Source organism: Lampris incognitus, chromosome 6 (genome assembly GCF_029633865.1).
Source record: "Lampris incognitus isolate fLamInc1 chromosome 6, fLamInc1.hap2, whole genome shotgun sequence".
NCBI lineage: Eukaryota > Metazoa > Chordata > Actinopteri > Lampriformes > Lampridae > Lampris > Lampris incognitus.
The window spans coordinates 64,428,910-64,456,628 of record NC_079216.1 but is presented as its reverse complement, the minus strand read 5'-3'; the positions used below and the strand labels follow the sequence as shown (position 1 = coordinate 64,456,628).

Here is a 27,719-nt window from a genome sequence, read left to right as displayed (position 1 = left end):
GATTGGGGGGGTTCCTTGAGGACTGGGTTGAGAAACACTGCTCTAAGTCCTTTGCTTTACTGCCAGCACAATCCCTGCCCCCACGATTTGACTCGAGTACCCCACCCCCACCCCCACCCCCAGACTCAAGCAGATTAGGGTGCGGCCATAGTCCTGCAGAGGGGTTATGATCTCTTCCACTGAGGGTGATAATTTCACCAAGATCCCCCCGCGCACCAGTAGCGGATTGCTGAGATAACGAGCGGCGCTTCCCAGCTGATCCCTGCTGACCGGCCAGTCATTTCGGTCGTGCCACGGAGAGGCGGGGTGGGGGCGGGGGTGGGGGGGGGGCTGGGTCTAGTATATCTAGTATATAAAAGCCCACCTCAGCCCAGGTTACACAAGTCCAGTTGCAGGAAACCCCTCCCCCCCATATGCGAGTGAGTACGCCGCCCAGGTAGCTTGCATACGCATGCATCTTTGCGTTTGCAGTCATCCCTCTGATGAATCATCACTGATGCGTCTTTATGTTGTAGTTTGTCACTGGCTGGGCTGACTGGTTTTGGTCACAAGGATTTTTTTTTATTTTAGTATTTTCTGGATCCTTCTCCCTTCTCTCTCTCTCACACAGATTTCTCTTCTAAAGGCTCACGATGGCTGAGTAAGTTCTTCTGATATGACAGAAAAGTGAATTTTAGCCTGTTTCATTTAACTCAGAATTGACTCCAAAGAGAGTTTGATTCAGTTGTTTATCTGTTCTGTTTTTCTCTGTTTCTCACCATGTTTCGCTTTGCCGTGGCAGCGATGTAAGTTTCTGCATGGAGTAAGAGTTGGGAATGACGTGTTACTGGTTCTTGGCTTTATTTCTCACGTGTTTTTATTTGACTTGAGTGAATCTGAATGAATCTCTTTTTCTCAGGATGCCCCTACACCTGTGGCCCCGAGGGCGGAGACCAAGGTAACGTAGCCTCGACTTTCCCCAAATTATACCACTTTTGCTGTTACTGGAATGTTATAACGGCAAAAAAAAATTTTTACCGTTATATTTGGGGAATCCACAAGGCATAGACAGAGGGTCTGTAGAGGAGGGGTTCGTACATTGTAGGCCAATGTGCTGTAGCTGTGACTCGAGAGCCCCAGTGATTCAGTGTGAATCAAGATTCAAGTTTTGGGAGGGACGTGAAAAAAACCACTACGTAAAACTACTTTTTATGACTGTTTAAACGCATATGGACAAACATATCTACACACTGGGATTTGTAAGCAGCGGGACGAGATGGTGGATTTTGCGCTTGATGCTATGAAGTTAAGTTTTGTATTCAGAAAAGATTAACAACTCTCCTCACAGTAAGACACTGTGCTTTGCTAGACAGAGTGTCTATTTTCTGTTTATTTATAGTATGATGGCAAGTTGTGTGTCACATAGCCAGATGGAGATGAGCGTGCCAGGGAGCCAGACCATTCCAAAAACACCACACAGTGGCTTGTAGAACATTCCTATTGCAACGGAACATGTTTTAACAATCTCTCTATTCCAGATATTGGCTATTCAAAGTGAGGATTTTGCTCAACATGTTGTCTCATTTTCAGCCAAAATGCAAGATTTCCGCCTCCCGCAAGCTCTCGCTAAAGGTAAAAATGAGAAACCTATTCAAAAATTATGTTTGTGTGTGTACAAAAGGCCTGCAAACTTGAGCATGAGGTTCTTATTGTGACAAGAGCAGTGAAGACGCCAGAAAAAAATGTCGCCCCGAAGTTTTAGACAAGCGCTATTTACATTTCCACCTCGCCTTTCCGCCGCCCCTGTACAGATCCTCTTGCTGACCCGTGCAACGGAAGAACTGGAGGCAGAGAAGGCCGCAAAAGATGAAGAGAAGGTTCACTACCTGGGAGAGAGGCTCCCAACCCTGAAGCTGTCTGGCATGACCACAGATGAGCTGCAGGTGAGCGAGTACATCGAAATCACCAAGACCCGGGCGGCACGATGGCCCGGTGGTTAGCACTGTCGCCTCACAGCAAGAAGGTCCTGGGTTCGAACTGCTCCAAGTGACACAGCTAAGATGAGTTAAATGCAGAGAAAATGTTTCCCACTGGGATTAATAAGACTCGGTGTAAGTGCAGCAGAGAGGGTGGTGGCACCAAAACAATGAGGTAGCATGCTGCACCACATGAAACGCAGGTACATCTAAACAAACAGGGAAATATACAGCCTCGTGTCTCTAGAATCAGCATGTGTAGCCATCATGTACCTTTTAGATGGCTGTTATGGCACTCGGTAAAGGCTGTTATGGTTAATAGTTTGTGTTTCATATTTTTTTTATGTTCAGAAACTGTGCAAGCAGCTCCACGCCAAGATCGATGCGGTGGATGAGGAACGCTACGACTGTGAGGCCAAGGTTGCGAAGAACAACAAAGATGTAGGTCTTTAAGCCCACACCTTGACACGCAACACTAAGCATTCCTTTGAAAGATTTCCTCATATCATGGCGCATCTGGAGAATCTAGATGAATTTTGACGAAAACCAAAAAAATCCGCGTGTCACCAGCAACGATATTCCACCATGCCTAGATCAATGAGTTGAAGCTGAAGGTGCAGGACCTCGGAGGGAAGTTCAGGAAGCCCGCGCTGAGGAAGGTTAGAGTATCTGCAGATGAGATGATGAGAGCACTCTTGGGTTCCAAACACAAGAGCTCCATGGACCTGAGGGCTAACCTCAAGTCTGTGAAGAAAGAGGACATCAAACAAGAAAAGGTATGGCCACTCGAGCAGGCATACAACTACCTGTTCTCCAACTTAGGAGACAAAACCCTAATGGACTGATGTGTTTCACCTTTTAAGAGATTTACTTAATCTTTGGTGGATTTTGCTCTGTTAAGGAGCTGACCATGGAGGTGGGTGACTGGCGCAAGAATGTGGAGGCCATGTCTGGTATGGAGGGCAGGAAGAAGATGTTCGATGCTGCTGGAGGAGGCCAATAGAAAAGCTTTTTTTACTTACAAGACGACAGACCCTTTGGGATTCAACACAGGATGACAGTGGGAGGAGCAAGTATTTAAAAAGAAGAAAATTGGTATTGTAGTGGGGGAACGAGCTTCATGTTAAGGGTCCGAGGTGAAATATCAAGTGCCTAGTCAAATCAACTTAGTTGCCTGCACAAAGTAAATTTGCAGTGTTAAACTTCTTGCAGCATTTGTCCATGTTTGTCCGGTCAACTTATTTCTGAATATTGTAGCTAGTGTTTTTTACAAAAGACTGGGTACGCCTTGTGTTTGTCAAGTTACTGCGCTGTGTACTGTGTTCTCAAGGAGCACTTTTTCAACTTTGCAAAGTAAAATGTGAAAATATATTGACACACATAGCAGTTCTGCCCATTAGTGCCGGTACATACTAAAATGCAATATATTCGGGGGCGCTCGGGTAGCGTAGTAGTCTATTCCGTTGCCTACCAACACGGGGATCCCGGTTCCAATCCCGTGTTGCCTCCGGCTTGGTTGGGCGTACCTACAAACAGCTGGCCGTGTCTGCGGGTGGGAAGCCGAATGTGGGTATGTGTCCTGGTCGCTGCACTAGCACCTCCTCTGGTCAGTCGGGGCGCCTGTTTGGAGGGGAGGGGGAACTGGGGGGGAATGGCGTGATCCTCCCATGCGCAAAGCCCCCTGGCAAAGCTCCACACTGTCAGGTGAAAAGAAGCGACTGGGGACTCCACATGTATTAAAGGAGGCATGTGGTAGTCTGCAGCCCTCCCCGGATTGGCAGAGGGGGTGTAGCAGCGACCGGGACGGCTCGGGGGGGAGGGGAACTGGGGGGAATAGCGTGATCCTCCCATGTGCTACGCCCCCCTGGCGAAACTCCTCACTGTCAGGTGAAAAGAAGCGATTGGGGACGCCACATGTATGGGAGGAGGCATGTGGTAGTCTGCAGCCTTCCCCGGATCGGCAGAGGGGGCGGAGCAGCGACCGGGACGGCTCGGAGGAGAGGGAATAGCGTGATCCTCCCACGCGCTACGTCCTCCTGGTGAAACGCCTCACTGTCAGGTGAAAAGAAGCGACTGGGGACTCCACATGTATCGGAGGAGGCATGTGGTAGTCTGCAGCCTTCCCCGGATCGGCAGAGGGGGCGGAGCAGCGACCGGGACGGCTCGGAGGAGAGGGAATAGCATGATCCTCCCACGCGCTACGTCCTCCTGGCGAAACTCTTCACTGTCAGGTGAAAAGAAGCGACTGGGGACTCCACATGTATCGGAGGAGGCATGTGGTAGTCTGCAGCCCTCCCCGGATTGGCAGAGGGGGCGGAGCAGCGACCGGGACGGCTCGGAGGAGAGGGAATAGCGTGATCCTCCCACGCGCTACCTCCTCCTGGCGAAACTCTTCACTGTCAGGTGAAAAGAAGCGACTGGGGACTCCACATGTATCGGAGGAGGCATGTGGTAGTCTGCAGCCCTCCCCGGATCGGCAGAGGGGGTGGAGCAGCGACCGGGACGGCTCGGAGGAGAGGGAATAGCGTGATCCTCCCACGCGCTACGTCCTCCTGGTGAAACGCCTCACTGTCAGGGGAAAAGAAGCGGCTGGGGACGCCACATGTATGGGAGGAGGCATGTGGTAGTCTGCAGCCCTCCCCGGATCGGCAGAGGGGGTGGAGCAGCGACCGTGAAGGCTCGGAAGAGTGGGGTAATTGGCTGGGTACAATTGGGGAAAAAACGGGGGGCACTATATTTGTAAATAATGACTCTATCCTGCCACTATTTCACTTACACGTATTTATTATACGACAGGTCAAAAGAAAAATGCTACTCTTCTCCAAAACAACCTCCACTTTAGTACCGGAGTATATAAAAGCTCAGGGACGGTTGTATCAGTCAGTTAGTTGAGGATAATCAACAGTGATACAACTTGTCAAATGGTTTAGTGCTGTGCGCCTTCGATAAAGGCTGAAGGTAACATTTCCGCACACACCTGATTTAAAGCTGAAGCAGATACTCGACAGTGACTTCCTGCAGCTCCGTGGAGCCACGTCAAGCTATGCCAATGCCTTGGCATGAGATGGCAGAGATAGCTCTGTGTGGCAGAGACAGGATATACTTAGCTATTGTTCTTGACTGGAATGAATTCCTCTCCAATAATAAACACCGAGTACCCGAACACGCTGTTTGCTGTCCTTGGGGTGACATCACAGAAAGGCCGTTGGGTGAAGGCTGGACGATGGGACGGAGCCAGAAAACCTTGAAGGGAATTTACAAGTGTTGGTGTGCATCTGTTGCAAATCTTTATCTGTAGGTGAGCATGCCTGTACGCACGGGTACAACAGCACCTCTTCAAAGGTACAAATGGTAGAATACCATATAAGTACCCTACTATTGGTGGCACGGCGGCCCGGTGGTTAGCGCTGTCGCCTCACAGCAAGGTCCTGGGTTCAAACCCCGGGGGTTGTCCAACTTTGGCGGGTCATCCCAGGTCGTCTGTGTGGACTTTGCATGTTCTCTCTGTGTCCACAGAGATCCCTACGGGGATCAATAGAGTAGATCAAAACCGTAAAATCCCCCCAAAAAGTAAGATAAGAGTCATGAAAATCAGAACCCGGAGGCAAGCAATGGGAATCTTCCACCCTATGAGCTTGGAGGTCCTTCGTATAACAACTTTATATTTGTAAAACCTGCTAAAAATGTGTTCAGTTCTGACGGGCCGTGTTCTGCAACTCCGTGCTCGGTTCTCTAAGGTGCAGCACAGCAGTACGAGGCGTTCTGCGTAGGCCTCCTTTCGCGGGAACGTCTCAGGCAGCGCCATGAATGCCTCAGTTCCCGTGGCCAGGTCCTCAGTAAAGAGCGGCCAATTTCCACGCTCCACAAAGCTCTGAGATGAGACGAATAGTGTTCTGTAGTTCTCCGTGACACAGCTGACAATGTTGTTGGTGTCCATTAGCGAAGACCAACGTCCCGTTTGGGGACACGTTTCTGGGTAGGATAAAGCTGGAAGTCCACCCTGCTGCCAACCTTGTGATCACTGGAAATGAGGGCATGGTTCCCTAGGGTGGCGTAGGAGTCGCTTAGCCTCACCCTTCCCCCAACATTTCATACTTGACCCAACACGTGCATATGTACACGGGTACCGTGCCCAGTCCACAGCAATCGCACCTCCGTCATGAAATTATCTGGCACTGCTGTCCTACGCCGACAGGAGCAAGACACTTGGGAGTCTGATTGAAACTGGTTAAAAACCAGATTAATGGGGCATCCGGGTAGCGTAGCGGTCTATTCCGTTACCTACCAACTCGGGGATCGCCAGTTCGAGCCCCCGTGTCGCCTCCGGCTTGGTCGGGCATCCATTCAGACACGGTTGGCCGTGTCTGCGGGTGGGAAGCCGGATGTGGGTATGTGTCCTGGTCGCTGCACTAGCGCCTCCTCTGGTCGGTCGGGGCGTCTGTTCGGGGGGGGGGGGAATAGCGTGATCCTCCCACACGCTACGTCCCCCTGGTGAAACTCCTCACTGTCAGGTGAAAAGAAGCAGCTGGCGACTCCACATGTATGGGAGGAGGCATGCGGTAGTCTGCAGCCCTCCCCGGATCGGCAGAGGGGGTGGAGCAGAGACCGGGCCGGTTCGGAAGAGTGGAGTAATTGGCCAAGTACAATTGGGGAGAAAAATCCCAAAACACCAGATTCATTATAGTTACAAGTGAATGAGTTATTCCCAGCTTTGATTTTACAGTCCTGTCAAGATTCCGGGGACCAACTCCAGTTCTTCGTTCCATTGCCTTGCTCAAGGGCACAGGCAGGAGTATTAACCCTAACATGCATGTCTTTTTGATGAAATTACCCATGCGCTGCTTCCACAGCATGGCAGTTATAGGCAGGAAAGTACCAAAAAAAGACTAATTTTGTGGTAACTTAATCACACTTGCATCATCAGTCATCAACCATACTTGGTAGCACAGTGGTTAGCGCGGTCGCCTCACAGCAAGAAGGTTCTGGGTTCGAGCCCCGGGGTAGTCCAACCTGGGCGTCGTCCTGTGTGTGGAGTTGGCATGTTCTCCCCGTGTCTGCGTGGGTTTCCTCCGGGGGCTCCGGTTTCCCCCCACAGTCCAAAGACATGTAGGTCAGGTGACTCAGCCGTACTAAATTGCCCCTAGGTGTGAAAGTGTGTGTGTGTGTGTGTGTGGGGGCCCTGTGTGATGGTCTCCCCGCCTACTGCCCGATGACTGCTGGGATAGGCTCCAGCGTCCCCGCGACCCCGACAGCAGGATAAGCGGTTCAGATAATGGATGGATGGATTAATCATACTTGCAGACGCAGCTGTACCGGGGAGCCGCACACTCCATGAAGCGGTGCAACGTTGCACGGTTCAAAACTTGCGTGACAACGATCAAACAAATTGGTGTTTCTCCCTAGTGGTCCTACTTCTATTTGGGTACGTCCATCCGTCCATTATGCGACCCGCTTATCCTGCTCTCAGGGTGGCGGGGATGCTGGAGCCTATCCCAGCAGTCACGCGGCGGCAGGCGGGGAGACACCCTGGACAGGCCGCCAGGCCCTCACAAGGCCAACATACACAACATTCATACCTAAGGACAATGTAGTACGGCCCGATTCACCTGACCTACATGCCTCTGGACCAGGGGTGGGCGGTGTTATCCAGGAAGGGCCGGTGTGGGTGCAGGTATTTGTTCCAACCAAGCAGTTACACACCCGTGTCTCCTAATCAGGTTCCTCAGCAAAGACTCGACTGGTTGATTAGAGGGATCAGGTGTGTAACTGCTTGGTTGGAACAAAAACCTGCACCCACACCGGCCCTTATTGGATAAGACTGCTCACCCCCGCTTTGGACGGTGGGAGGAAACCAGAGCACCTGGAGGAAACCCACGCAGAACATGCAAACTCCACACAGAGGATGACCCGGGACGACCCCCCCACCCCCAAAGGTTGGACTATCCCGGGGCTCGAACCCGGAACCTTCTTGCTGTGAAGCGACCGGGCTAACCCCTGCACCACCGTGCCGCCTATTTGGGGACTCGGCGTTCCTATATGGTTTGGCGTGCGAGTTATTTTGTTCAGCCCCCCCGTATGTGAAAGTGTGCAGAATCTACAAAAATAAAGGCCACGGAAACGTTAAAAGAACAATTTATTCCTCAGATTCGTGAAGGCAGCGGAGTGTGAGAGCCATTCCCTGAGAGAAGAGTCTTGAATCGTACGGGTAAGGCAGAAGAAGAGAAATTCACAGCCGGCAACCGGAGAGGGCCGAGGTATTTCTAATTAACCCGGGGGAGAGACGGGGGACATGTTCAGAGGAGAGAGACGGAGTCAAACCCAACGCTTTGCTCAGACTATGACCGCGACCGTGACCGCGACCGCGACCAACCTCTTAAAATCTCCCAAGGCACACGACTTTCCCTGATTTCAGTCAGCGTCACTCTTTGAGACAGGCAGCACAAGACCAGTCAGCGCACACACACACACACACACACACACACACACACACACACACACACACACACACACACACACACACACACAACCACGTCCAAACACAAGAAGAGCATCAAACATTAGGAACAATTTGACAAATAGTGAGTTGCACCCTTTGCGCTACTTTTCGTCTACCTCGTCCCTTTCATCCATCGTTTCCCCTTTGTGGCGTCAGCGGAGCGGGCGGGTCGGTTCAGGCGGAGGCGTCGCCTGGCATCTGACTACCGTGACAGTCTGCAGTCTGGGAAAAACACAAGTTGTTCCTGATGTTTGGCACGCCGAGTCGGAACACGGAGAACACTAAAAACAGCTTGGCTCCTTTAAAATGTGGTGAACTGGCAGTGCGGCAGCCTAAATAAACACCTAACCAAGAAAAAAACAACACACAACAAAACAAAAGAAAATCCACAACTGTTGACAGATTGACAAGCCACTCTTGCGGACTCTCTTTCCCCCCTTTTTTCTTCCCGAGCCGTCCCGGTCGCTGCTCCACCCCCCTCTGCCGATCCGGGGAGCGCTGCAGACTACCACACGCCTCCTCCCATACATGTGGAGTCGCCAGCCGCTTCTTTTCACCTGACAGTGAGGAGTTTCGCCAGGGGGGCGTAGCAGGATCACGCTACCCCCCCCCCAGTTCCCTCTCCCCGAACAGGCGCCCCGACCGCCCAGAGGAGGCGCTAGTGCAGCGACCGGGACACGTACCCACATCCGGCTTCCCACCCGCAGACACGGCCAATCGCGTCCGCAGGGACGCCCGACCAAGCCGGAGGCAACACGGGGATTCGAACCGGCGATCCCCGTGTCGGTAGGCAACGGGATAGACCGCCACGCCACCCGGACGCCCCCCACTCTCGGACTCGCGGTGGATTTGATCAGTCTGAGAGGCTGCCGTGAAAGAAAACTTTTTGGGGTGAAATTTGCCAGACCAAAACACATGACGACCACGTACAGAACGGAATGTGGACAATCAGAAAAAGCAGCCACGACTGGTGTGTCTTAAATAATAAAACAAAAACACATTAAAATCAATAAAAGACATAAGATCCAACTATGTACACTACTATGTACAACACGCTTTAAACCACGCTGACCAGAACACCATCTCTTATTGTCGGAGTGAGACAACTTCACGAACAGAAAGGTAAATCCGACATTTTCCTAGGTCCAATCTGACTGGTTTTACTGGTTGAGAGTGCACAGACGAGGGTCATCGAAGCATCTGCACCTCTGTCCCTAAAGCCTGAGCGGGGTGGCATGTGCAGCGCTGACATGTAGAGAAGGTACAAAAGGTCAGCAGAGCAACGTTCCTGTGAAACTTGTTGTGGAAATTCAGTAGTTTTCAGTAGCAGCAGGGAGCGGTGGAGCTAGCTGGTGGTTAGCGCCTACAGGAAAGCGTTAGCGCTGCTCGCATGAGCGTAAGTCGAACACAGCGCGAGACCAAAAATTGCCCTACAGTAGCTTTTATGTGCTGGATTTGGCCTAGTCTAGAGGAAGTCCAGGACTACATGAGGACTTCCGGTAAGCCATCCTAAGGCTTAAGTTGATGTTGATGGTCATAATGACCGATGACTAGTAGAGTCGCAACTAGCTGGGGAATTTTTTTTTTGGACCCCCCCCCCCCCAATTGTATCTAGCCAATTACCCCACTCTGCAGACGACCCAAGTCTCCTCCGATACATGTGGAGTCACCAGCCGCTTCTTTTCACCTGACAGTAAGGAGTTTCGCCAGGGGGACGTAGCGCGTGGGAGGATCACGCTATTCCCCCCAGTTCCCCCTCCCCCCCGACCAGGCGCTCCAACCGAGCAGAGGAGGCACTAGTGCCGCGACCAGGCCACATACCCACATCCGGCTTCCCACCCGCAGACACGGCCAACTGTGTCTGTAGGGACGCCCGACCAAGCCGGAGGTAACACGGGGATTCGAACCGGAGGTCCCCGTGTCGGCAGGCAACGCAATAGACCGCCACGCCACCCGGGAACCCTTAGCTGCAGAATTTTAACCGATTCTGGGCGTCCGGTTAGCGTAGCGGTCTATTCCATCGTCCACCAACATGGGGATCACCAGTTCGAATCCTGGCGACTCCACATGTATCGGAGGAGGCACGTGGTAGTCTGCAGCCCTCCCCGGATCGGCAGAGCGGTTGGGGCAGCGACTCGACGGATCAGAAAATAGGGTAATTGGCCAAGAACAATTGGGGAGGGAAAAGGGGGGGAAACCCCCCACCCCCCAAAAAAAAGAATTTTAATCGATTCAAGTAAAATCAACTGGGTCAAGGTAAAACAATGTTTTGAAGGCACAATCAAAAATCTCAGCTGTTCTATTTTTGTTGAAGAATTCATCACTTCGTTTCACGTTCAGAATATAAAATTACTGCCATGTGATTTTCAATATGTTTATGTTGGCCATTTTTAGACACACACACACACACACACACACACACACACACACACACACACACACACACACACACACACACACACACACACACACACACACAATAAGGCCACGATTGCTGATCCTTCTGTAAGACAGCAGTGACACGAGTCCATTTGTACATAAACCTATAAAACGCCACCCCCTTAATAACCTGTTTTGCACGTGAGACGTGGTTATTATTCAACATAATCATGTCCTTTCAAACCGGTAGACCTCGTCAGAGCTATGTCACCAGCTACTCGTGGGCGAGTTGAACCCACTTAAACCCACTTAAACGACAGTTGGGCGATACGTCCGGGACGAGAATCAGGAGTACTTCACGTATACTGCTGTGATTACGGTAACTCTCGTAGTATAGTCGAGGCGACGTAATCGCAGTACTGCGTTTACGTGAGTCCCGCCTCTCTCGCATCGATCTCTTAACTGGACCACAGTGACAGTTTACACGTAAACATGCACATCGCCCATAATGTGCCGAGTTCATCTTACACCAGGGGGATAAAAATCCATGTTTTCATCCAGTTTTGGAAAATTTCAAAAGTTGCAAAATTTTGCAAAAATGGATGAAGACAAAAAAAAAAAATTGCAAAAAATTTTGCAAAAAATTGGGTGATTACTCTTCAATCGACTTTGCTCAGGATTTCCTATTCAAAAGTTAGTGAATTTGGCGTCATACCCACGAGAGGCACTAATCTGGCCGGTTTGGTTAAGTCTTATTCCCGAGTCAATCTATGCGGTGTCCGTTACCGCGATGCTTCGGGGGCGAAGCATCATCTAGTGACTCCAGTGCGTGATGAGAAGCATAAAAGACAGCACATTCAGAGCTAAAACGCAAAGAAAACTAGGTAGTTGTACTCAACTGCTGTGCCTCGGTACTCTTCTGACATTGCACCATGTCGGGTCATCGTGTGACATAAAAACACCACACGAATCCTATTATTGATGTAATAAATACAAAGCTTTCCATCATTCACTACATAACGGAGTAGTTAAGCTATGGCTGTGCACTAGAGTACACTTTCCATGAAGTCACAATAAAATAAAATCTAACTCACCCTTGCCCTTGTGATTTTTTTGTGTGGTGGCGCTCTCTGCACGAGAGTCTTTTCTACGGTCTCGGAGTGTTTGTGTCTAACCACCGTCAAGCAACATAACACATTTCTGATTTACACACATTACTTATTTCTGTATCTGGATTTTCTCTTTTTGGATCAGGGTGGTTCAGTAATGCAGCAGGAAGTGCAGACAGTCGCCGTGTCGGTCAGCAACATACTTTGCGTCAGTATTTTTCAGATATAGTCCACCGCAAATATTTGCTAGTACCTCTGTAGTCAGTAGTAGTAGATTCGGTATTGCACTGTGTCAGATTAAACGTATCCCCAGCATAGTGACGTGAGTATGAATCCCGCTGCTCTCATGTGTGCAGCCGAGAGCTGAAGTGACCTGAGCTAAAGTCCATGTATCCAGCTTCCTGCTGCCCGCCCACTCTTCATCATTCGACAGGCACTGTTGGTTAAGAAGCTGCGTCCGTGGAGATGTCATGGCTGCGGGGGGGGGGGAGGGGGAGGTCAGCCGAGGTGGGAGGACATTGTGCGCCGGTTCCACATGCCACGTTTGGAGTGGTAGTAGTGGAAGAAATTCCTCAAATGGATCCTTTCCACCTCCAGACCTGACTGAAGGATCCTAAAATAGAGAGCAAGGGGAGAGCAAAGAACAGTGATTAATGAGTCCGTTTGACTGTGAAGTGCAGCAATTTGAAAGACTGTCCTGCAACCAAAGGGACACAGGTTGGATCCCTGCAACAGCCGTGTGTCTCAACTCTGTCCTTAGATAAGGAATCCCTGTCTGCTCTGTCATTCTGAGTCCTGTTGAATAGAAACTACGGCTGTCACAAAGGAATTTTTGGATAATGGAGTAATCTCTAGTAGTAGGAGTAAGCCATAGATAAGAAAAAAGTATTTTTAAGTGTTTTATTTAGGAGTAAAAATGTAACACTCACTCTGGCCTACAGTTTACACTCTGGTCCTCCCCTGTTGCCCACTGCAATATAATATGTACCTTTTTGTGATGTGTCTTTTTCAAATGTATGGTCCGTTATAGGTCCCCTTTTTCATTACTTCTTTTAATATAAAGTGACCGTGAGTGTACAGAGAGGTGCCAGTCAGGAATCAGGAACACAGCAGAGCAACACCAAGACAAAAACATATAACCAAAAATTATAAAAACACATATATCAAACTACAAAAAAAAATTACTGCTCAAGAGAACAAACGTAGGATGACTGTCGGAACTGCCGGTCTGCAAGGGCTAGCAGTTAGCTTAGCCTCCCCCCCGCTTCCGCGTCCTGTCAGACCGCCCTCGGTGTTTCCTCTTCGGGCGCAGATCCAAGCAAGGCCATGGTCCTTGGGCCCACTGGATGCAGCAGACCAGGCTCCCCCAGCCGATCCAGTGCTAGCTCTCCCAGCCAGACACCTTCAACACACCTCCCCACACTCCACACGACGACACTAAAAACAGTCAATGCCAGGCGAGGCCGCCGCCAGACCACCCTCAGTGTTACTGGAACTGCCAGTCTGCATGGGCTAGCAGTTAGCTTAGCCTGCCCCGCTTCCTGTCAGACTGCCCTCGGTGTTTTCTCTTCGGACGCAGCTCCAGGCAGGGCCATGACCCCTGGGCCCACTGGATGCAGCAAACCAGGCTCCCCCAGCCGATCCAATGCCAGCTCTCTAAGCCAGACACCTTCGACACACCTCCCCGCACTCCACATGACGACACTAAAAACACAGTCCATACTAGGCGAGGCCGCCGTCAGACCGCCGTCGGTGGTATCAGAACTGCCGGTCTGCATGGGCTAGCAGTTAGCTTAGCCTGACCCGCTTCCACATCCTGTCAGACCGCCCTCGGTGTTTCCTCTTCGGGCGCAGATCCAGGCAAAGCCATGGTCCTTGGGCCCACTGGATGCAGCAGACCAAGCTCCCCCAGCCGAACCAGCGCCAGCTCTCTCAGCCATCAAACTTAGACACAGACGTGGACAAAGACAGTGCATGGACGGCACTGGGTGACACCGCCGCAAACGTAAGTTCACGCCGCCATCTTCCCACACCAGTACTGGGTGAGGCCGCTGCAAACGTGAGTTCGCGTGGCCATCAAACAAAGTTATAATGTAGGCTTTCCATTGAGATGCTGCATGAGCGTGGTGCCGCTGTGGTAAGCAAGCTCAGCTTCGCAATGCTTGTAGACCTCTGCATTTTCTTTGCATTTTTCTTCAAAATGGCCCGAAACATTGGACATTTTCTTTAGGGTTTTTTTTTTCACTCCTGCCTCTTCTTTTTGTTCATCTTATCATTCCTCCAAAATAATCTTCTGTCTTATCTATGTGAAATACGGTCATTCTACATGCCTAGGCATATTTAGACACAAATAAAGAGATGAACCGAAGCTTCAAGGCATAAACTGAACTCGAGGATTTTTTTTTGGTGATCAAGTTCATCGAATTAGTCATAGTCAATTACTCATGACAGCCCTAATAAAAAACATCATCTTAACAACCAGTTTTGTTCATCATTAACCCTAACTTTAAAAGTAAGTCAAAGTTACTCATCCATCCATCCATTATCTGAACCACTTATCCTTCTCTCAGGGTCACGGGGATGCAGGAGCTTATCCAAGCAGTCATTGGGCGGCAGGCAGGGAGACACCCTGGACAGGCTGCCAGGCCATCACACACACACATTCACACCTAGGGACAATTTAGTATGGCCGATTCACTTGACCTACACGTCTTTGGACTGTGGGAGGAAACTCACGCAGACACGGGGAGAACATGCAAACGCCACACAGAGGACGACCTGGGACGACCCCCAAGGTTGGACTACCCCGGGGCTCGAACCCAGAACCTTCTTGCTGTGAGGTGACCGCACTAACCACTGCGGTACCGCGCTGCCTCAAAGTTACTCAATGAAAGAAAAAAAAAAAATACACACACACACAAATAGCAATTTTCCAGCATTGAAAAATTAAGAAAGGGACACACCTGTCAAGTAACTCCCAGTCCTCACCCCCCCAACGGTCCGTGAATTCCTTGGTGTTCATCCCGCCAGCTGCATCCAGATCTGACTTATAGATACCCAACAGGCCAAACCCATTGACCTCCCAGTAACCTGCAATGTGAAGGAGATTATGTGTCCCTGTGCCAGTGGCTGTAGAGAGGTAAAAAGCAACAGACATGGTTGTGTACTTCTGTGTAAATGTGTGTGTGTGTGTGTGTGTGTGTGTGTGTACCTCTGGCCTCTTTGGGTGTGGCCCCACAACCAAGTCTCATGACTATGGGAGCAAAGGCCATGTGTCCCTCAACACAGTGCTTCCTGATGGTGTCGATAATGGAGGGAGGAAAGTGAATGTGCAAGTCACACAGGAACACTATGCTGTGGTCATCCTGAGGGAGGAGAGTGAAGCTCAATAAAACATATCTCGTCGTCTCTCAGTATCTGCGGTTAATGATTAATAAATCACCGTAGGCTGAAATACCGATGCCATACTCACAGTGATCAGGTTGATGCCTGCCTGCAGACCGGCAGAACGCTGAAAGTTTCCACTCAGCTTCACATACTGGTACCTGATATACCAAGTAAACATACATGCACATGGCTTTAGTGTGTATCCATAGACAGCTGAACATCATTCAAACTGACAAACACATGTGCACACACACAGTACCTCTGAAGCATAGAGGCGTGGAGAGCTTTCTCCACATCCATATCTGTGCTGTTGTAGTCCGTGATGATGAGGTTGAAGTTGGGGTCTTGAGTGTCTTTGTACAAAGCCTCCATGTCGACAATCAGTTGTTTAACCCAGCGGGCTTGGTTTTTCACTGGTAGAGAAACACACACACACAAAATATCAGTACAACGGGCCTGGGTGACAGAATGACTGAGCCAATTATAACGAAGCAGTACATTTTCCCCAAGGTTTCAGGACTTAATGGGGGAATAAGTTTGCGATTTGATACCTGGCACGATGAAGTGGACCATGGCGGCGGGGTTCCAGTGGAAGCTAACAGGGTTACACAGCACTACTTCGGGAGTGCTTTCTTGGTAGGCAAAGTCCCTGACGCGGCGCTTTTTGCGGCGAACGAGGGCATAGATGTAATGTGACAGGCGCAGCAGTTGGCCGTTCGCGTCCTTCAGCTCCAGCTCCAAAAGGTACCGGTTGCCCTGGCCCCTGTCCACCCGCTTCTCCACGTTGACCACATGCACAAGGCTGAAGCGCCTGGGGAGAGAGAGTCAGAAACAGTTACACAACCTCTGCACGTTAAAGGTAATGTGAAATGGAAATGGACTTTTTCGCCTTCTTAGCTCATTTCCTCAGCCATATTATGCCCCTTTTCAACAACTTGTGGCAAAAAAAACTTTGCTTTTTACTTATTTTACATCAAATTCTAATCACTTTAACTTCCCCTGAAACACCCGGGTTTTTGTAATTGCGTCATCACAGATATTTATCACAAACGCTGCCTTCGAAGGGGTCTCAGCATCAGCAGAGATCCCACCAACCCCAACCATGGACTGTCCCCCCCCCGCCGTGCTCTGGGAGGCGCTACAGGAGCCTCAGAGCCCACACTACAAGGCTCAAAAACAGCTTCTTTCCCCAAGCTGTTGCCCACCTGAACCTGGCTACCCACTGAATGTCTGTAAATATGTTTATACCCGTGCTCTTTTTTTTTTAAACTTATCTTTAGCTTTTAGTCTTCATCTGTATATATCTTATAGTGTGTTTGCTGTTTGTCTGTCTGTCTTGCACTGTTCGACAACGCCGCAGCCCTCGTTTCATTTTTAACATGTGCCTGCACATTGTTTTTAATGACAATACCTTGAATTGAATTGAATCAAATCTGGGCGGGCAGGTGAGCAACATCCCAACCAATAATATCGTAAAATGTTTTCCCTACCCTCATCCAGCATCACATCAAACCTGCAAGGAGCAACATTTCCAGATTCAGTCAGATCTTGAAGGATCTAATCACATATCCATCCACTATCCAAACCACTTATCCTGCTCTCAGGGTCGCAGGGATGCTGGAGCCTATCCCAGCAGTCACTGGGCAGCAGGCGGGGAAACACCCTGGACAGGCCGCCAGGCCATCACAGGGCCGACACACACATTCACATCTAGGGGCAATTTAGTACGGCCAATTCACCTGACCTACATGTCTTTGGACTGCGGGAGGAAACCGGAGCCCCTGGAGGAAACCCACACAGACACGGGGAGAACATGCAAACTCCACACAAGAGGACGACCCGGGATGACCTCCAAGGTTGGACTACCCCGGGGCTCGAACCCAGGACCTTCTTGCTGTGAGGCCACCGTGCAAACCACTGCGCCACCGTGCCACCCCTAATCACATATGTCACATGGAAATATGTCACATTATGCAAACGTGATGTGCTCTGAATGCCATTTCACATTATCTTTAAAACCACAATAGGCAGTTTTGGATTTTTGTTGAGTTTGCACAGCCCTGTGGACAAAAGTGGTAGTGTTTCACAGAAGAACGACTTCATCTGGCCAAGAAATTGTCTCTTGGTGCAATGATCTACATTCTTTGGACTGGTAGCTCGTGGTGTATTTGTGTTGAAGAGAACAGTGAACTATGTGGTGGTATTTTGGAGAAACAGGTGTTTGCAAGATGTACATCGATGAGGTACTGTATTTCTAATTGTGGCTATGTATCCCGTCTGTGTGCTGTGGATGGCACTGTTAAAATGACTGGTGGGTATTGGATTCTGAAAACTTGTGAAACGGGTGCTTCATATGGCTCAGCCGATATGCACACAGACTTACCCGTGGTGCTCGTGGTTAAGTTTGTCCATGAATGCCATCACCATGTCCTGAGCATCGGCAGCACGGAGAATGATGTTTCCGGAGACATTACAGCTCAGGTCTATCCAATCGGATCGCAGCGCCTGCAGGTCCAGTTGGTTGACCTGGAAAGTTTGGCTCCACCTGACCTCAGCGTCAAACACGGGCGCAGGGGTGAGGTCGTAGAGCTCTTCCTCATCATTTCCATCTTCATCATCTCCTTCTGGTTGCCACAAGCTGTCTCTTTCTCCCTCCCTGGTGTTCCTTTTCCTTCCTTTAATGCCTCTGATCTCCTCTTCTTCTCTCAAATCCTCCTTTTCTCCTGTGTTATCTAGCCACCCTCTGTTTAGTCTAGCCCTTGTGGTCATCCTATCGTGGTGGATGATGTTGTCTATATCCTGTTGTAAAGGTATATTCAGCTCTATCTCCCGCTCCCTGATGCTCTTCCTGGGAGCCGCGTCCCTCTGGTTTGGCTTTACTAAATCTGCCTGTGGCGTTGTTAACAAGAGCGCTGCAGTTTGGGTCGCATTTCTCTTTTGCTGGACAAATGCTGCTTTTTTAAGTGAAGAGATATTCCTGTCTAGGGCTGGGGGCAGTAAGTATTTGAGCCTCTGGACCGGCTTGCTGTCGTTCTTTTTTGCAAGAATCTGGGCACGACGTTTGGATTCTGCTACGGGTTGCCCCCTTTCATGCCCCTTCTGTACAGGCTGCTGCTCTCCCATGTCTGGTCTGGGGTGCTCTCTCCTCACCGGCACCAGTAGTTCTCTCTGTTTTGGTTTAACGTCTCTTTCTACACGTTTTGGTCGTTGAATCTGGGCTGGTCTTGGCCTTCTTGTTGGTTTTACCTCTTCTCTCAGTTTTACGTGGCTATCCGGGTTACTCTCCACCCAGCTGTGATCCTGGAGTCGTTGACGCATCATGTTATCCATTGCCCTGGACTGCAGCAGTTCATCCTGGTTCTTTACACGCAGCTCTGCTGGTTGGGGTCGCAAGTCTACTTTCTGCTCCCTCTTCCTTCCGTAGAAGCCCGCAGCAGACATGCTCTTTGGCACGCCGTTGTTTTTTTCAGTGTCTAAGGAAAAGAGTCTCTGCCTGCGGCTCAGCACGTAATCATCGTAGTCGTCGCCGTAGTCTTTCAGAATGGCGTTGTCCCTTTGGCGTTTCACTCCCACCTTCCTGGGATAAGGTTCTTCATCAAAATCCTTTTCCACGTCCAGTTCCCTCCCATAGAGACCAAGGCCTTACGTCCAACAGTGGCACAGGCGGGAAGGATGCAAGAGACAGACAGCGAGATGAAACGATGTTAAACTAAAGAAAAGCTGAGAATTGGAAAAAAGAGATGTATTTTAGTTGTGTATTGCCGACCTTTGGCTCTGTTCCGTCTCTCCTGTATCTCAGGATGGTCCAGTTTCATATACCTAGCGAAACCAAACCTGTCAAAGGAAGATAAAACAACAAGACACCAAGGAAAGGTTTAGCAGGCTATAGTATGTTCAGTGAAATATCTTAGCAAGATGAGGCTATTCTGTGTGCCTTAAAGACCCCCTCCGATGAAAATCAAGGTTTTTTTGGAGAACCCTCCCCCCCTTTTCTCCCAATTGTATCTGGCCAATCACCCCACTCTTTCAAGCCATCCTGATCACTGCTCCCCCCCACCGATCTGGGGAGGGCTGCAGACTACCACATGTCTCCTCACATACATGTGGAGCCGCCAGCCGCTTCTTTTCACCTGACAGTGGGGAGTTTCACCAGAGGGACGTAGTACGTGGGAGGCTCATGCTACTACCCCCCAGCCCCCCCCCCCAAACAGGCGCCCCGACCGACCAGAGGAGGCGCCAGTGCAGCAACCAGGACACATATCCTCGTGTCAGTAGGCAACGGAATAGACTGCTATGTTACCCAGATGACCCAAAAATCAAGTTTTTAACCTCATTAACCTGTACATGTGGTGTTGGGGTAATATTACAAGATGTATCAGGAGCAACATAAGTGGTTAACGCCGTGCCTCAGCACATCTGCTTCGAAACGGCAGTGTACCGAGGACAGACTCAAACAGACAGACAGGCAGGGTTTCAAAAACTTAAGGAACCAATCCTGTTAATGGATGGGGTGGTGCTTCACATACCATTATGTCCACCCGCTTCGCCGATGCAAGCCAGAGAAGGGGTGTAGCTACCTATCCTACTTTTGCCAGCTATAGGTTTCACTACTTTCAAAACGATGGCGGTGACGTGTTTCGTTTTCGGCTGCAAATTTACAAAAGGAGAAACAGTCAGCCTTCCTTTATTACCAAAGCATCCGAAAGTCCGAGAGAAATGGATGCAGTTTATCTGGAAAGATCATAATGTCCTCGCCAAACTTCCAGTGGAAAATAGGGTTTGCAGTAGCCATTTTCAAGAACATCGTTTTGAAAATTCATCACAAACACAGCTCAGCATTATTCAGCAGGGGTGCAACCGCGAGGTGCATGCAAGGCTCAGCAGGCGGGCAGAATTTGGCAGAACACCGGCTCATACGTGTATGGCTAAATGACTCCTATATTACCACTTGCCGAGCGGCGGAGGGGTGGGGGAGATCTGAATTGAGGGCGGGGGTCATTTGCATAGTCATAGATTCTTGATTTTTTTTTAATGAGGGAGAAGTAGGTGTGATTATAATAGGATAATTAAACTTATTTTGCAAAAAAAAAAAAAACCAAAAAAAAAAAACCCACATCAGACAATTTATTATATCAAACAGGACATTTTACATGTCTTAAAACATGACTGGATGGGGTCTTTAAATTATTTCATTACCAAAACTCGTCATTGTAGGATTCCTATTGAGGGGAGATTCGAAAAACGTATTCTCCTGCTTTTAGAGACCTCCTCATCCTCCGGGGCATGATGAAGCCTCGCTAGCATGTGTTACACAGTACCCTCTTTTGGCCACTTGGCACAAGCACCTCTGCCTTCACAATCTTCCTCTTACATGTTAGACTATAAACTGTAAGAGAACCTACGCAAGCCGAGAACGGCTGTGCTTGCAATTATTCTTCTTTAATTCTGCTATCTCGAGATCACGAGTTAATTATTGTAATCTCGAGATCTTACATATATATATATATATATATATATATATATATATATATATATATATATATATATATATATCAGTGGCGGCTGGCCAGTACAGGGTGCTGGGGCGCCACCCCCATCAAATATCAAGAGATGAAAATCTACTTAAACATGTTAAATATAATGTAGTTGTATAATGCAAATAATGATGAAATAAAAGTGTTTTCAGTCTGTGAGCGCCTGTCAGCAGCATTAAATACTGATTCCAAATGGTGTTTGGTTGATTTCTGTCTGAATACATATACTTCCTGGGTGAGGGGCGCCGGCCAAACCATACCTTATGTAAGCTCTCACACTTGTGGTGAGCAGGTGACCTGAGGCTGCTGTCTGATTGGTTTCTTCAGATTTCCAGTGGGGGCAGTTCTGTGCTGCCCCAGACACGCCCACTTTTACTGGCAGCGAATTGGTATTGTTTTAATGTTTTTTGATCTCATGTGATTGGACAATTCTCATGGCTGTCAATCCTGTTCACACCCACCACCACGCCTCGTCTCGACTGTCAATCATCCATCGTCTACCGACCCTGATAAAATCTATAGGCTACATTGTCCTTCTTAATAACTCTGTGACTGTGTGGACACTAAAGCAGCTGTCAGGTGTGTTGCGCCAAGGAAAATTGCCCCCCCCCCTCAAGTTTTTTTACCACCAGCCGCCACTGATATATATGATATATACATTTAAGATATAATTTATCACGAGAAAACGACTTTTGTTTTCTCAATACACGGGATAATTTTGGGGAACTCGAAAATGAGTTCTGGTTCGATTGATCAGCGGGGTTACGCCATCACTTCGGACAGGCGCGGTCATGCTATCGGGACTTCATGGTGCAGTCAGGTGCACCTGGTAAACTCAGAAATCTATACTTGAATGGCCACGAAGGTTGTTTAAAACTGGAACATTTCTATTTTTTTCCTTAATTTCCTTTGCTGAAATACACACATCTGTCATTACTTTGTTATTTCACTACAGCAATTTTTAATAATCACATAGCAAAGTAAAACTATCGACCATTCAGTGCCACAGATTCCAATCTTCAACTAAAATATTCAAATCAAAATGTTTTCAGCCAACTCCACCACATTCTTGTACAACATGTCCCCAAGTACCTCTGTGATCATTTTCAAGTTGTTTTGCTGCAGCATTCTTTAATAATTAGATGCTTAAATCATATCAATATCCCATTTAGTTCTTCATAGGCAGATTTAAAAATTTTTAAAAAAAATCAAATCAAATTGTTTTCAGCAAACTCCACCATATTCTTGTTCAACATGTCCCCAGGTGAAGGACAAAAATGGTGAAATGAAACCTCTGCAGAGAGAAAGAGAGAGAGATAGACAGAGAGACAGACAGGCAGGCAGGAAGAGAGAGAGGGACTGACAGACAGAGCGTGAGAGACAGAGACAGAGAGAGACAGACAGACAGAGAGAGAGAGAGACTGTATTTGGTGCTTTGGCAACGTTGTAAAACTTTCATGCCAATAAAGCCCTTTGAATTGAATTGAGAGAGAGACAGAGAGACAGACAGGGACAGAGACAGAGAGAGACAGAGAGAGAGAGAGAGAGACTTTTGATGTTCTTTAATGAACAGTCACCTCATAAGTATTTACATCCTTAAAAACCTAAAATACAGCGGTCTATTCTGTTGCCTACCAACACGAGGATCGCCGGTTTGAATCTCCGTGTTACCTCTGGCTTGGCCGGGCGTCCCTACAGACACAATTGGCCGTGTCTGCGGGTGGGAAACCGGATGTGGGTATGTGTCTTGGTCGCTGCACTAGCGCCTCCTCTGGTCGGTCAGGGCACCTGTTCAGGGGGGAGGGGGAACTGGGGGGGAATAGCGTGATCCTCCCATGCACTACGTCCCCCTGGCGAAACTCCTCACTGTCAGGTGAAAAGAAGCAGCTGGCGACTCCACATGTATGGGAGGAGGCATGTGGTAGTCTGCAGCCCTCCCCGGATCAGCAGAGGGGGTGGAGCAGAGACCGGGACGGCTCGGAAAAATAGAGTAATTGGCAAAGCACAATTGGGGAGAAAAGGGGGAAAACTCCAAAAAAAAAAACAAAAAAAACTAACATACAATCTTACGCCTCACAAACCGCCATCAGACCCTCGCCACCATCCCAACATGCTGTTCAGTGTTACATACATATAGATCACAACAACCATTACAATCATACAGTCGAGCCCCCCTCCCCAACAAAACATACAGCCCTCCATAAACACCACACATGTTCAAAACCTACAGTATTATTCACCCAGCTGTACTACTCATATTCCGCTCTCAGGCACGCGGTGACAAGTGCTCTGAACAGGGCCACCGGATCCACACACCCGCTCCCTCTCACCCTGCTCCTCCTTGCAAGCCATGTGGCAACCTCAGCTTGGCCAAACAGAAAGTTCCCAAGTGTACACTCTGCCCTGTTCCTGTGTGAGCACCTCAGCCCCACAGTGAAGCCCACCCCCCAGCTTCCCACATACCACCAGGAGCAGGGCAAACAATGGCGTCACATGATTACATTCAGCAAAAACATGAAAAATAGTTTCGGGTATTTTACAGAAAGGGCAACCCCCCCCCACCCCACCCCCCGTGTTAGGATCCACCCTATGGAGGAAAACCTCGGCGGCCAAAGCCCCGTGAGGCACCCTCCACTGCAGAGCCCCTGCTGCTTTTGGGAGAATGCACTGGAGTTTGCTGATCACAACTTGGTTAGATTTTTTTTTTTAACAGAATTTGTAGAAATAAATGGAATTTTGTTAAGATTTTAGCTTCTATTTGAAAATGCTGCTGGGAACAAAAAAAACTTTAAAATCGTCACAGAGGTACTTGGGGACATGTTGTACAAGAATATGGTGGAGTTATTTTTTTATATTAAATTGGGGTGCTGTGATATACAGATATGCTATTCAAACTTGCTGCAATAGATAAGAGTGATGAAGAAGCGCTGAACGCCTGTCGGGGACGAGAAAAAAACTAAAGCCACAAAGGAGGCCGGTGTCTTAGCGGAGATGAAGACCCAAGATTTAGCGTCCTTAGGTCCACACAGCCATGCGACGGGCGCTATTATGAGCAGAGAAACTGAGAAATAACACGTCACATTTCTAACAAACTGCTTGTTCAAAGACACTTCGATATAGGTCCCACCCAAGTAAACTGCAACCCTTGGCAAACAATTCATTATACGCATACCAACCCAAGCACGTGTTGTCTATATGTGCTAGTAGCCAGTGGCGGCTGGTGCTAAACATTTGGGGGGGGGGGAAATTTACCTTGGTGCAGCACACCTGACAGCTGCTTTAATGTCCACACAGTCACAGAGTTATTAAGAAGGACAATGTAGCCTATAGATTTTATCAGGGGTCGGTAGACGGTGGATGATTGACAGTCGAGACGAGGCGTGGTGGTGGGTGTGAACACGATTGACAGCCACGAGAATTGTCCAATCACATGAGATCAAAAAACATTAAAACAATACCAATTCACTGCCGATAAAAGTGGGAGTGTCTGGGGCACACCCTGGAAAATCTGAAGAAACCAATCAGACAGCAGCCTCAGGTCACCTGCTCGCCACAAGTTTGAGGGCTTACATAAGGTATGGTTTGGCCGGCGCCCCTCACCCAGGAAGTATATGTATTCAGACAGGAATCAACCAAATACCATTTGGAACCAATATTTAATGGCTGCTGACAGGTGCTGACAGAGTGAAAACACTTTCATTTCATCATTATTTGCATTATATAACTAAATTATATTTAACATGTTTAAGTAGATTTTCATCTCTTGATATTTGACGGGGGTGGCGCCCCAGCGCCCTGTACTGGCCAGCCGCCAGTGCTTGTAGCTTTCGTGTCTTTGCACTGGTCTCACCTCTCACGGTAGAAGCAGCTATCCTCCGTCTCCATGTGTGTAAGCCGGGTGAAATCGTTTGGGTAGATATAGGTCATGTGGACCTGGGGTATCAAACGGCATGTTTGTAGGTAATGCTTGGTTCTGAGTCATGAGTGCTTGTATAAAGTTATGACAAAAAGCAAAAAAAAAAAAATGTATACAGCGTTGGTGTAGGACCACCATTAAATAATAATAATAATAATAATAAATAAGCCATAAGATGTGTATGGATACGTCATAAGATTGAAATTTGAAAATCAAAATGACTTACGAACTGCAATCCCTGGTAGCGGAGCAGGGGGAAGCCTTTGATTATGTAGCTGGGGTTGTAGGAGCAGTCTGGCAGAACACCCTGTAGGAACCTGCTGTCCATCAGGGGCACTGTGGGGCAAAAAAAAAAAACACAGCACACAGACAGCAGAGAGCTCTTAATAGAGGAGAACAAGTCACACTTTGTCTACATCCAAGATGACAGGAAATGAAGGAGTAATTTGTTGGTCTCGTGTTCATTCAGTGAGAGATGGACAGACAAGAGATGTTTCTCACTGCGGTACAGGATGTCTCGAGGGTCATCCCTCAGCATGTCGGCCTCGGCGCTGGGCTGCTTGCTGGGGCTGTGTGCATGGCTGGCGGCCGTCTGTGGTATGTGGGCCACGTCGCTGATCAACAAGGCAGACTCATCTGTGAACAGAAGCCACGGGCCATCTGAATGCGCTTCGACTGTGCAACAACACCCACACATTTGACTTGGGAGCCAGATGATAAGCAGTGGTTGGCGTCACCCAGCGGGAGAGGGGACAACTTTGAGCACCCCTGTAGCCTTCCTCCCTCTGGATTTGCAAATAGGGCTGTAACTCCTTGACAATGACAGGTTGTAGGACAGATTGCACAAGATAGTGGACTCAAGAAGATACCGACTCAGTGCACTGATTTTTTCTCGCCAATTGTATCCGGCCAATTACCCCACTCTTCTGAGCCGTCCCGGTCGCTGCTCCACCTCCTCTGCCGATCCTGGGAGGGCTGCAGACTAACACTGCCTCCTCCAATACATGTGGAGTTTCCAGCCGCTTCTTTTCACCTGACAGTGAGGAGTTTCACCAGGGGTACGTAGCGCGTGGGAGGATCACGCTATTCCCCCCAGTTTCCCCTCCCTCCAAACAGGTGCCCCGACTGACCAGAGGAGGCGCCAGTGCAGCGACCAGGACACACACCCACGTCCGGCTTCCCACCCGCAGACACGGCCAATTGTGTCTGTAGGGACGCTCAACCACGCCAGAGGTAACATGGGGATTTGAACTGGCGATCCCTGTGTTGGTAGGCAACGGAAACCGCCACGCCACCCGGACGCCCCAGTGCGCGCTGGTGTTGACAGGAAAGACGCAAATGCTCGCATGAACTTACTTGCGTAGAGGGAGATGTGCTTGGAGTCGACGACCGTGAACTTGAGACCCTCCTTGTTGAGTCGCCACTGTATAAACAACCAATCGTAAGAGTCGAGATTTGATTCGTTGCAATATTGACTTTAGAGTTGATATGGCATTTGTTTCAGTGTGCTTAACGATAACAACAGCAAACATATAACCAACCACATGAATGTACTGTTACAATTATACTACAACTAGAAGAGCCCCGCTACAATGTAGCGGTTTGGTTCTCCACCCGTCTAAATCTCCCTCCTCTTCATCCTGCCAGCTAACCGCCTTCCCCCTGCCCCTAAACCCCCCCCCACTCCAACTCCCTCCCCCCAAATGCTCAGAATTATCTGAAATGCTGAGAAAAGTGGTTTTTAGCCATTTTTAAAAAAATACATATTTTGCATAATTATGCATAGTTATTATAATTATATTTTAATTTTCTGCTATTTTTCTGGTCCTCTCTGGAACAATACCTACCACCTCCCCAAAAAATTAGGATCATAAGTGCATTTTTGCAAAAATGCATATGTTTTGCATAATGCCAAAACATTTCTAAGTCCCAGAAATTTTTTTTTATATAGGTGAAAAAAATCAAAGATGCTCAGAATCATCTGAAATGCCGAGAAAAGTGGTTTTTAACCATTTTTAGAAAAATGCATATTTTGCACATTTATGCATAATTTTAATTTTCCCTTACTCTCTGAGACAATACCTACCACCTCCAAAAAGAATTAGGATCATAAGTGCTTTAGTTTTCGGTCCCGCTATCTACACTAACACCACACACACACACATTCCGAAAATATATGAGTAGATAATTCAGATAACGCACCCACATGGCCCCTGCCCCTGAAGTGACAAATTAAAGTGCTTAAGGAGACCGGACTTGTACAATCAGTGAAGCATTTAGGATGCAGATTGCTGCAGGGTAAGTGCTACTGCGGAAGCGAGATGTTCTGGTCTTGATACTTTGGAGTCGTTTACCCGAAGGGAAGCGATTAAACAGGGAGTTGGCTGGGCGTGAGGAGTCCTTTAAAATCTTAAAACCTTTCCGTTGAATGCGGAAAGAATTTAAACAATTTCAAAGAGGGACAGAAATCCAGCGTATTCGTTTCGCACCTCAAAAGGAGCCCAAATGTGACAGAGCGGGTGAAACCAGTAGGGGAGGATGACACATTAACAGGACAAAGGGGGGGAGAGAGCCAGACGTCGTTTATGGACCAAAATACTCACCGCCACCTCCACGTGATCGGTCCCTCTGTCATTCTGCTTGTGGATCACTTCAAAAAAGTACCTCTTCCTGGCAGACAGCCTGTCAAGATAGGAAACTGCTGATATGGAACCCACAACCTCACAGTCATCATGACACACATCTTACACACCGTTTCTCAAGAGCACTGTAACCACAGCACGTCTGGCTCAGGATTTGCACAAGCCTGTTTCATAACCGAGCTTCCACCAGGTGCACACTGCACGGCCTCGACCTCCAAATCTACAACCCCTTCCGATTTTCTTTACAGGCCTTCTTCGAGTAAGACCACACGTTCATGAGAACTCGTGCGTCATGGTTAAA

At 48.7% G+C, this 27,719-nt stretch overlaps 2 protein-coding genes across 2 annotated transcripts in view; one reads left to right on the top strand and one right to left on the bottom strand.

Annotated features, from left to right (window-relative positions):
• Window positions 1-3,328, top strand: part of tnni1c (troponin I, skeletal, slow c) — an 8,222-nt gene extending 4,894 nt beyond the window's left edge. The window contains exons 2-7 of the mRNA XM_056282619.1: window positions 899-937; window positions 1,570-1,611; window positions 1,791-1,922; window positions 2,307-2,396; window positions 2,549-2,731; window positions 2,857-3,328. Of these exons, the coding sequence (XP_056138594.1) occupies window positions 899-937; window positions 1,570-1,611; window positions 1,791-1,922; window positions 2,307-2,396; window positions 2,549-2,731; window positions 2,857-2,958 (588 nt within the window). The 3' untranslated portion in view covers window positions 2,959-3,328. The remainder of the gene's footprint in view (window positions 1-898; window positions 938-1,569; window positions 1,612-1,790; window positions 1,923-2,306; window positions 2,397-2,548; window positions 2,732-2,856) is intronic.
• Window positions 3,329-11,808: 8,480 nt separating this feature from the next.
• The window catches only part of b4galnt3b (beta-1,4-N-acetyl-galactosaminyl transferase 3b), a 39,451-nt gene continuing 23,540 nt past the window's right edge, over window positions 11,809-27,719 (bottom strand). The window contains exons 8-21 of the mRNA XM_056282492.1: window positions 27,380-27,458; window positions 26,133-26,199; window positions 25,278-25,412; window positions 25,003-25,112; window positions 24,711-24,793; window positions 19,428-19,445; window positions 19,093-19,160; window positions 17,710-18,967; window positions 15,878-16,137; window positions 15,586-15,739; window positions 15,412-15,484; window positions 15,151-15,304; window positions 14,903-15,029; window positions 11,809-12,552 (exon numbers count right to left, since the gene is read on the bottom strand). Coding sequence (XP_056138467.1) covers window positions 12,438-12,552; window positions 14,903-15,029; window positions 15,151-15,304; window positions 15,412-15,484; window positions 15,586-15,739; window positions 15,878-16,137; window positions 17,710-18,967; window positions 19,093-19,160; window positions 19,428-19,445; window positions 24,711-24,793; window positions 25,003-25,112; window positions 25,278-25,412; window positions 26,133-26,199; window positions 27,380-27,458 — 2,701 coding nt within the window. The 3' untranslated portion in view covers window positions 11,809-12,437. The remainder of the gene's footprint in view (window positions 12,553-14,902; window positions 15,030-15,150; window positions 15,305-15,411; window positions 15,485-15,585; window positions 15,740-15,877; window positions 16,138-17,709; window positions 18,968-19,092; window positions 19,161-19,427; window positions 19,446-24,710; window positions 24,794-25,002; window positions 25,113-25,277; window positions 25,413-26,132; window positions 26,200-27,379; window positions 27,459-27,719) is intronic.